The sequence below is a fragment of the Eptatretus burgeri genome, chromosome 4 (assembly GCF_056783735.1).
Source record: "Eptatretus burgeri isolate ZD-2024b chromosome 4, Ebu_testis_v1, whole genome shotgun sequence".
NCBI classification, from domain to species: domain Eukaryota; kingdom Metazoa; phylum Chordata; class Myxini; order Myxiniformes; family Myxinidae; genus Eptatretus; species Eptatretus burgeri.
In genome coordinates this window covers 80,948,154-80,958,876 of record NC_140964.1, presented here as the reverse complement: position 1 = coordinate 80,958,876, position 10,723 = coordinate 80,948,154, and the positions used below count along the sequence as shown (strand labels likewise).

At 44.2% G+C, this 10,723-nt stretch overlaps 1 protein-coding gene across 1 annotated transcript in view; it reads left to right on the top strand.

Annotated features, from left to right (window-relative positions):
* The first annotated feature begins 918 nt into the window (after positions 1-918).
* LOC147028504 (uncharacterized) overlaps positions 919-10,723 on the top strand; it is a 67,582-nt gene continuing 57,777 nt past the window's right edge. The window contains exons 1-2 of the mRNA XM_085878950.1: positions 919-1,041; positions 3,345-3,438. Coding sequence (XP_085735076.1) covers positions 934-1,041; positions 3,345-3,438 — 202 coding nt within the window. The 5' untranslated portion in view covers positions 919-933. The remainder of the gene's footprint in view (positions 1,042-3,344; positions 3,439-10,723) is intronic.

Below are 10,723 nucleotides of genomic sequence, written 5' to 3'. Positions count from 1 at the left end.
CTATCGCTGGAACCCTTACCAAATTCGTGCCTTGATTTCCTGTGTCAGAGTTTTTTTATTTTAAATTTGCCTTAAACAAGGTTGAGAGCCACTAAATGTGAAGGGCTGTCGAGGAAGAGAAGAAGAGGAAAAACCGGCAAAACCTTCACCTAGTCCCAAAACAAGGTAAACTTTTTCACAGGACCACTGTGCAGATGGGGGTAACTAGGCCAGGTGGAAAAATTAATTTTCCTACTCCAAAGGGTGTTTTTTAGGAGACACCATCTTTGTACTGGATGGCCGTTGGCTCCAAAAGGGAGCTCATCTGCCCTTTGTCAGGTGTTGTTTTCAGTCCATCCAGGATCATTTTAGTGGTGACCCATCCAGGATTATAACCCGAGTCAAAGAAACTGCTTTGGCAGCACCGATGCTCTGTGTTGAGCAATGTTCATGATGGTGATTACACGATTCCTATTTAAGATACAAGTGAACTGACGGAACTTTTGGGATGACTCGTATTTATTAATTCATGTAACATGATATTTTTTTTCTGAAAGTTATATGAGCCTCTTTCTTTGCTCCCTTCACTTCCATTTATTTCCCTCTGCTGGTTTCCTTCTCTTAGAGTTCCCTCCCTCCACTGGTCTCCACATGGCACCCCAAGTTCTTGTTCGTACCTCAGCAAGATCTGTGTGTCTTTGTCCGTGACACTCCGTGTCCGAATAGTCCTTGCCAAAAGTCTTGCAATTTAAAGCTGATTTCCATCTTGCTGATGATGCCTGAAGGTAGAAATACATGTCCAAATAGGATGCTTTAAAATGTTGGCTTGAACACTGCCCCATGCCATTATTATCGTTTCCATTATCTTTTCTAACTTTTTATTTTATTTTAACTGAGCACTGCCTGTGCAATCCCTAGAGTCTTCGCTGTGGATCCACAGGCGTGGTAACACTCATGCGTGGGAAGACTCTGCATGTTGCCTGGCTTGGTGACTCACAGGTGACATTGGTACGCTGTGGAAATGCTGTGGAACTTATGATGCCTCACAAACCTGACCGTGAGGTGAGATTGTCAAATTCCTTTCAATTTCCTTTGTTTTGTTTTTCCATTCCCAAGATGAGACATTTGTAGTGATTAGAGCTTGTGATTTTCCGTGAGAGCGGAAAACAGACAATTCATGGAATTGGTGACTTTAACCGGAGAGCGGAATCTGACGCAGAAAAGAATAAATTGAATTTAGTGAATTACAAAAACAAAGTCAACATCAGGTTGCATTACGAAAATATTCACTGGATTGTCTGAATGTGTGTGTGATTCTCCACAGACTTAATTCGCACTGCGTAATTAAGAGAAGTATTAAAAAAAAAATTACACTCCAATTCAATGCACAAGGAATACCGTCTGTGGTATCTCTACCCGGAGCATGATCGAGCCAATGCTTCGCTCACGTCAATTGCAGGTGCTTCGGATGAGCGTCGCTGTGAATCTCCATCTCGATTGCTGCCAGGCACTAGAAATCCTTCTATCTCTGGAAAGCCCAGTCAAAGTGAAGTTCCGTTTGAAAGTCACCCGATCCATCCATCCATTGTAACCACACTCTGTGCAGAGCGTTGGTGCTGCCTAAGTAGTCTCCTTGGCTATTCGGCACAATCCTGGACGGGTCGCCACTCCGATGCAGGATACCAGCAAGCTGGCACTCATTTTGCTGACCTCGGAAGGATGACAGGCAGAGTCAACCCCACCTGGTATTAATTCAACAGCCGAGCAGGATTTAAACTCGGGATCCTAGGGTCCCAAGCCCACCACCCCCACCATTAAGTCAACACCAGGCATAAAGTCACTCCACCTTGTTGAAAAATCTTTGAAAATATTCCCTGAAAATACGATCGGCAGCGAAAACGAAATGTCAGTCATCACATGGACATGCACGCACCTTTGGAGAAACTTCCTGTTTTTCCGGTGAAAAATTGTCGAAATATAGATGAGGTTACCAAAAACACTAGAGTTCAGTTTGAGTCTGTATTCACTTCAAAAGCCTGGTTCTACACCCAACTCTTCCTGTCCTGTCGTGCCTTTCTAAGCAGCATTTCTCCAAAAATGGTGAAAAAATCTCTGAGCCAGACTGTACACTTCCTATTGAACTGGAATCTCCTGTTTGTTCTCTTCAACAGGTATTTCTTTACATAATGTCTTCATTTGCTTGAACAAAGGCAGACACTGCCATGATTGACAAACACTCAAAAAATAACTGATCCTTGAAATTACAGATTGGTGCACCTTCTTTCCATTACAAGCAATGCCATCAAATCTCTGAAGGTAACGAACATGAAGTCATTTTTATTTTACAATTCCTTGATCATAGACCATCAGTCTTGATCGCTCTGCACTGAATGATCTACTACACTAAGTCCTTTCACAGCAATATATAGAAGCTCTGAACCTCAAGCAGCTTCGAGCTCGTCTCCATACACATATCCCCTGTGTTTCGGTAAAGTGTTGCAAGACACTTTCGCAATAATATGTGGGGCCTGACCTTCAAATATCTGTCGAGTTTTGCAAGCAACATGTTGCTGTCATTGACATCTTTTTTTTGATCCAAACTCTTTACTAATACTGACATTACTCATGGCAGCATCCTTGGATCACTCCTCTTTCTGTTTCCCTGGACAACTGTCTGGCGTCGTTCCACTTTGTGGATGATTCCATCTTATGCATTATGGTTGCTTGATTGAGGCTGAAATGGAATTAATCTACTGATTTAGTAGATACATGTGGCCCACATATCGAAACATTACCACCATCCCAGATAAGTCCCATTTGCTTAACGCTCTCTCTATCGAGTGCAGTCTGTGGCTGCTGGTTGCATCATTGGTTGGGACGCGGCTATGCCGCTGATGCAGTGTCCCCCTGACCAGTACACTGGTGCTCATTTTGCCGACCTCGGAAGGATGACAGGCTGAGTCAACCTCCTGGTGTATTTTAATTCAGCGGCCAACGGGGCTTGAACTCAGGACCCTAGGATCCCAAGCCGCCACCTAACCACTAAGCCAACACCAGGCTTATTTGCTTAACTGGCCTCACTCGAAAGACCATAAAGTCACATCTTGGTCTACAACTAACATCTATAAGGAATGCAGTCACAAGCTCCTTTGTGTTATAACCTAAACATCACTTGGCACATAATTGGTATTCCAGAGACAAAACATAGCTTCCTTTTCGATGGATGGGTTTGGGTATGTCCTATCTCGGGCATGGTGAACACAGCAACTTCATATGAGTGATGAACTGTTTGATGTTTGGTGTAATCCCAATTTCTGATCTCATCAGTAATCATGTTTGGCATGTCCCTCTCACCCTCTCTGCAGGATGAGAAGAAACGTATTGAGGCCTTGGGTGGCTGCGTCATCTGGTTTGGGGCATGGAGGGTGAATGGTACCCTCTCTGTGTCGAGAGCCATTGGTGAGCAGTTAATATAGTTTGCTGTGAATTTTCTGTGCCAGTTGCATTGAAATCAGAGTTTGGATCCACTTGACCTTTTGACCCATGATATTGAACCGCTTCACCCCTCTCCCCTCCCCTTCTTCCTTTTTCCAAACACAATATGATCATGATTATTCAAATTTAACCGACTATCAAATCTAAAAGGCTACATAGCCTGCATAGTCATGACATCTCAAATATACCCAAATACAAAACACAGATAATTTATTTTAAAGACAAATTCATTCAAAATTTATTTTATTTTTAAGCCGAATTTTATTTTCTGGAGTTCGTGTGTGTAAAATGAGCCTAAAATTTCTTAGTGCAAATCGTAAAGTTTATAAGTCCGGGGAGCTGTGTCTAAATATCAACAAATTAAAAAAGCTCGCTCGTCCATCTTTTGGTGGAACCTTTTACAAGATGTGATTTCAATCTCCAAGTTCTAACAATGTCACCGACTTTGAATTTGGTTCTCAGGTCAATATTTTATAAACTCCAATTCTGTAGGTCTTTTAAGCTTTGCACTTATTGGTTTGTGTAATTCATCAGCTGAGCACATTTTTGTTTCCTCCGCAGTCGAAACATTTGCATCAATGACATCATCAGAGCTTAAAAGTTTTTTTGGATTCCAAAGTCCAAGTCTTAACTTTGCACTCATTATTTTTTTTTTCTGTTTTTTACAACAAACCTATCCACCTTTTCTTTTAATTCTGTATCAAGGATAAATTAGTTCTCTATCGGCTTCATGTTTTCATCCAACGTTTGACTATTACCATAATTGATATTGTGTATCATGCAAACTTCATCAACATTATTTTTGGGTCTGCTCCAAGGTTAAATACTCGTTTAATCTTTCATCTAAGTTTGTTCCAGGACTAGAGAAAGATAATCAGGTAAATGTAATTCTTCAAGACTGACAGTTATTGTTGTTGTTCATTGTTCATATGCAGTACGAGGCTGTGGGGTAGCATCATTGGCTGAGAGCAGACACTGTGCCGCTGATGCAATTCCCTCTGCTGGTGAGGGCAGGAATTTGTAATTTGTTCATGGTGCCGGCAATAGCTTGCTTACTCTTCTCAAAGGACACCATGAGATATTTAACATCCACTAACTAATGCCGGAAGACAGTGCTCCCAGTTTAACATCCATCCAAGGGATGGAACACACATTGATGAATTACCCTGCCTGTGAAACACTGGGATAACAGTTTATAGCTGGGTTGGGATTCAAACCCAGGCTCGACAGCTTTGAGGCAAATGTGAGTACCGCTCGGCCATCCTGTCAGCCTCCAGTTGTTGTAAGTCAACTTGATAAATTTTCATCTCACTTGGAACTAGTTCTGGGGAGCTTATAGGATAGCGCATCGTCCATCCGTTAGTCCATCCTTAAACACTTGCAACATTTTCTCCGAAACTGCTGATGGGATTGTAACCAAACTTGCTAAAATTATATTCGGTATTTTGCAATTCAAGTTCTTCGTGGCATTAAAAAGAATTGGGGTCTAAGGTGATGCCTCGTGTTGGCTTAGTGGCAAGGGTGGTGGGCTTGGGATCCTAAGGTCCTGAGTTCAAATCCCGCTTGGCTGTTGAATTAACACCTTGTGAGGTTGATAGCCTGTCATCCTTCTGAGGTCGACAAAATGAGTACCACCTTTTGGGATAATTGAGCCATTCGAGTATCCTGTGTCAGAGTGGTGACCCATCCAGGATTGTGCCCAATTGCGCAGGAGACTGCTGCAGCAGTATTGACACTGTACAGAGTATGGTCCAAATGGATGGATGTCAGGTCAGGCCAGATTAGATCTGTGACTTGCTACAGGTACCATGTAAACCTGTACTAACCTGTTCCATGGTTGGGTTGTCGGCGACTAAACCATCTCCCCCACCAGGTTTCCTGGTGAGGAGGGTGTTTGGATATGGACACCCAGCAGGATTAAAAACAAAGGGCGGAGGAGCTCCTTGTGAGCCAATGGCCATCCATATCTAGTGCCCAACTGTGTCTGTGGACATCCTCCTGCAGATGGGTAACAGGAGGAAAACCACAGGGTAATCTTCCTGGGTCAGATTGTGGTCGTGTGTGTCGGGGTAGTGATGAGGTGTTGTCAATCAGACGGCGGTCTCCTTGGATTAACCCGAGGCAGTCCCTTCGGGTGGGTGCCTGGAATGTCCTATCCTGAAAAGACGATGATCACCTGTCTCTGTTATCATCTGAGCTCAAGCGTTTGGACATCGGGATTGCAGCTCTCTCTGAGGTTCGGACACCGGATAGTAACATGGTGATGGTAACACCCACTATTGGTCTGGTCGCTCTGATGGTTACCATGCCCAAGGAGTTGCTGCAGCTGTGTCCAATAAGCTGACTCCAATGATAATTGAAGTAACACCGATCAACGAGTGAGGAGACGAAGGATTCATCACTCCTTGGGTGTCGTTTCTCTGGTCTCTGTATGTGTTCCGACTGAGGTGAGTGATCTCACCAGGAACAATGCATTCTATGCCACACTCGAGTCTGTGGTTGATCAGTGCCCAAGGCAATATACTTTTCTAGTCTTGTGGGATTTCAATGCATCGACTGGAACTGATAGGGATGGTTATGAGACATGTGTTGGTCCCCATGGGTCTGGAACTGTGAACCAAAGTAGCACTAAGTTCCTTGACTTTGCAAGAAGTCATGGACTTTGGGTGGCCGGTTCATGGTTTCATCACCCACAAGCTCATCGCTGGACTTGGTATTCTAAACGCTGGTGGTGTGGCAAAGGAGATTGACCATGTGCTTTGTGAATGGTCGCTGGAGGATAATCCAGAACTGCAGGGTCTATCGGAGTATGCAGTTCTTCAATACCAACCACAAGCTTGTAGTAGCAACTCTGAAGTTGCAGCTCAAATCTGGAGAATGGTACCATCCCAGCCTCGGCTGGATGATGGCAAGCTCAAGGATGAGAGGGTAGCTGAGAAATTTGCGAACAGGCTGAGTGGGGATTTGGGGGGTCGAATTGCTTTGGAGAACCGTGAAGAGTTGTGCAGAGACATTCGAGCCCACCATCCTTGATTTTGCCGGTGGATGTTTTAGAACTCACCGTAAGGCAAAGAAGAATTTTGTCTCTCAAGGGACACTGGATAGCATTGACAAGAGTCACAGAGCCAGGCTTAATGGCAGAGCTGAGATGTTCAGGGAGTTGAGGCGTAGAACTGTACGTGTGCTGAGGGTGGAGAAGGAGGCCGATGTGCGAGGAATCTGTGAGGGGTAGAGCATCACCTGTGGTCATGTGATTCTCGTCCTGCTATAGGGGAATTTGTGCATGGCGTTCCTCCATGCCTGTCCCTCGGTGTACTGCAGTCAGAGCGGAGGGTGGAGGGTTCTTGACAGAGGAGTCTGAAGTGAAGGCCCGTTGGGCCGGTTACTTTGAGCGGTTGTACCAGGCTGATCCACCAGCTGTTGAGTTGGATGTCTGTAGTGTTACCATCGCTATTGCTGACCCTTGAATCAACTGTGATCCACCTTAATTTGTGGAAACACGGGCTGCGGTGAACCAGTTGAAATGGGGTAAACCTCCAGGGATCTGTGGCATCCATGCTGAACTTCTCAAGGCTGGTGGAAATGCTGCATTCGTGTCATTGCATGCGGTTCTGTGCTCTGCCTGGAACACAGGCATCATCCCAACTGATTGGAAGAGGGGCCTTGTTGTCCCTCTGGAAAGGAAAAAGTGATTGCCAGGACTGCAACAACTACCGAGGAGTGACGCTGCCCTCAGTGCCAGGAAAAGTCTATGCTCAGATAATTATTGATAGGGTTCGCCACCATCTGCATGAGCACCAGCGTCCAGAGCAATCAGGCTTTACACCAAAGAGGTCAACGATTGACCGCATCCTTGCCTTTCGGCTCCTCACCGAACACAGAGGAGAGTTTCGGCAGGGGCTGCTTGCAGCCTATGTTGATCTCTGTAAAGCGTTCGATTCAATGAATGCCCTCTGGAGGATTCTTGGCCTTCGTGGGGTGCCACCAAAACTGATCAATCTGATGTCTGACCTCTACTCTGGTACTGAGAGTGCTGTGAAATGTGGTGGTACCATCTCCGACTTATTTCCAGTTGATACTGAAGTTCTTCGGGGTGTGTATTGGCCCCCACACTTTTCAGCACTTGTATGGACTGGATTCTGGGGAGGATGTCGGAGAGATCAAGCTGCGGTGCATCGTTTGGGAATGTCAAGATCTCTGACCTTGATTTCACAAATGATGCAGTCATCTTTGCGGAGACTCTGGATATCCTTTTGGGGGCCCTCGAGGTGCTGAATGAGGAGTCGGAGCTGCTGGGATTACGGGTTTCCTGGGTCAAAACTAAGATCCAGGCTTGCAATGACATATTGAATGCTGCTATCTTGTCTGTACCCGTTTGTGGTGAGGATGTTGAGATCAAGGAGAGAGTCACTTTCCTTGGCAGTGATATTCATGTCTCTGCTGGCTGTGAGCCAGACGTCAATAAATACCTGGGTCGGGCCTGAGGAGTCATGAATTCACTGGATCATGTGGTGTGGCGCTGTCACTACCTGTGCAGGAGGACGAAAGTCCAAGTCTTCAGGCCCTTGGTGCCTCCAGTCCTGCTCTATGGATGTGAGACTTGGATTCTGACCAGAGATCTTCGACGTTGATTTAATTTATTTGGCACCAGGTCTCTTCGGAGAATCCCTGGCTATCGCTGGTCAGACTTTGTGTCCAATGAGCAGTTGCTGAGAGACTCAAATGAGATTAGTTACCTGCATATTCTGTAAGCATCAGCTGCGGCTGTATGGAAATGTGGCTCATTTTCCTGACGCTGATTCTGCTCACCAGATTCTCTCAGTGAAGGAGCCTCATGAGTGGAGGAGGCCAATGGGCTGACCACGTTCCTCGTGGTTGCAGCATGTTGATCGGCATCTCAAGGAGATGGGGATGACCAGACGGAGGCCCCTGGAGTACCGGCAGAAAGTGGACGCAGTGACGCGCTGTTCTGGCACATGTTCCCATATCTGACCTGACCTGACATGACCTGACGTGATGGATGGGGTCTACTTGGGGGTTGAAATGGGTCTAGGTTTGACCCCTCAAAACAGGTATTTGCTTTCTTCTCTGAAACTACATGCACAATTTCGATGAAACGACCACATTCTTGATGTACCTGATGTACTTGATGATCATTCTTGATGTACCAAAGTTTGTTCACGGTCTTAAATAAATTGCCCTAAAGGGTGTCTACGAGGGGTTTCCCCTCAAAATAGGTATTTGCTTTCTTCTCAGAAACTATACACACAATTCCGATGAATCATTCTTTGAAAGAATATACTGATCACAACACGTGTGTCACTGGAAGGGCACCCAGTAGAGCGCATACCTCCGCCACGTAATGCCTGATCCACGAGAACATATCTGGCCCACTATCTTATTGAAATATCATGATATACAGCACTATATCGTTTTTGAGCCCTATCTCTCAATGGTGAAGAATCACTTTTAAAATGAAATAATTCTCATATCCAGATCTGGATTCGGATCTTCACCTAAATTGGATCAATTCGTCCTTGCCGCACACCCAACCTGTCCACCAAGTTTCATCCGAATCCGTCGACAATTTTTTGATATATTGTGCTCGATATCGTTTTTGGCCCGATCTCTCAATGGTGAAGAAGCACTTTAAAATTGTAGTAGTCAGATCCAGATCCGGATCTTCACAAAAATCTAATCACTTCATCCTAGTCACACACCCAACCTGCCGACCAAATTTCATCCGGATCCGTCCACAACTTTTTGAGATATTCTGCACACAGACGGACAAACGGACAGACAGACAGAGAGGGGTGAAAACATAACCTCTTCACCTTCGGTGGTGGAGATAACAATATTTAGTAGTAGGCATTTTTAACTCGCCTGTTCGAAGAACAGAGAGCTATAGCGATACCCCCGGCGTGAGCGTGAAAATGTTAAATTCTTTGATGCAAGTTATTTTTAACCTCCGCCATCAAAGATCGGAGGTTACTGTTTTCACCCCTTTCTGTTTGTTTGTTTGTGAACAGTATTACGGAAAAACTCCTCGACGGATTTCGACGAAACTTGGTGAGGGGGTTAGGTATGGTCCAAGGATCATGCCATTAGATTTTGGACTTGGTCCCCCCCCAAAAAAAAAATTGCTGGAGAATTTTTTTTTGCATTTCTGCATGTTTTAAGTGATTTCCAACCCCCCCCCCCAAAAAAATGTTCGAGATAAAAAAAATTTGCAACTTTTTTTTCAACAAAATTTCGATTTCTTTTTTTTGCATTTCTACATGTTTTAAGTGATTTCCAACCCCCCCCCCCCCCCAAAAAAAAAATGTTGGAGAAAAGAACTATAACTCTGTCAGCACCGTTGACATCATATTTAATGAATAAGATATAAGTTCATTTGAGTGACCCAGCAGTATTGGCGGCGGAGGTTTTGCACTCTCCCGAGTGCTCCCCCTCGAGTTTCCTTTCTAATGTTTTTTATCTACCACACTATTTTTTTATATGCCATATATATATATATATATATATATATATATATATATATATATATATATATATATATATATATATATATATATATATATATATATATATATATATATATATATATATATATGTATATTTATATATATCGGGGCATATTATGTGATAACGGTCGTCCGTCCGTCTGTCTGTCTGTCCGTTCCTCTCCGCACTCTAACTCCCAAAGTTTTCAACTTTCACGTTTTATATTCGGTGCATAGGTACAGACTGTGGAGCTGTTGTGTCACGACATACGTTCGTCATCTAAAGTGGTTGCCATGGCAACCAGGATGCTGTTTCCGTTCGTTCCTGTCCCCACTCTAACTCCCAAAGTTTTCAACTTTTACGTTTCATATTTGGTACATAGGTACAGACTGTGGAGACGGTGTGTCGTGACATGCGTTCGTCATCTAAAGTCGTTGTCATGGCAACCAGGATGCTGTTTTCCATCCGTTCCTGTCCACACTCTAACTCCCAAAGTTTTCAACTTTCACGTTTCATATTTGGTACATAGGTACAGACTGTGGAGACGGTGTGTCATGACATACGTTCGTCATCTATAGTGGTTGCCATGGCAACCAGGATGCTGTTTTCCATGTAGTAGCACAATTCTGTATATACCTTCTTGTTAGAGCGTATATTGTGCTCACTTGCGCTCTTGTTACTGATTACAATATACAAATACATATATTGCTTTATAATTATACTTCACTGCAATGCTTTATAAAAA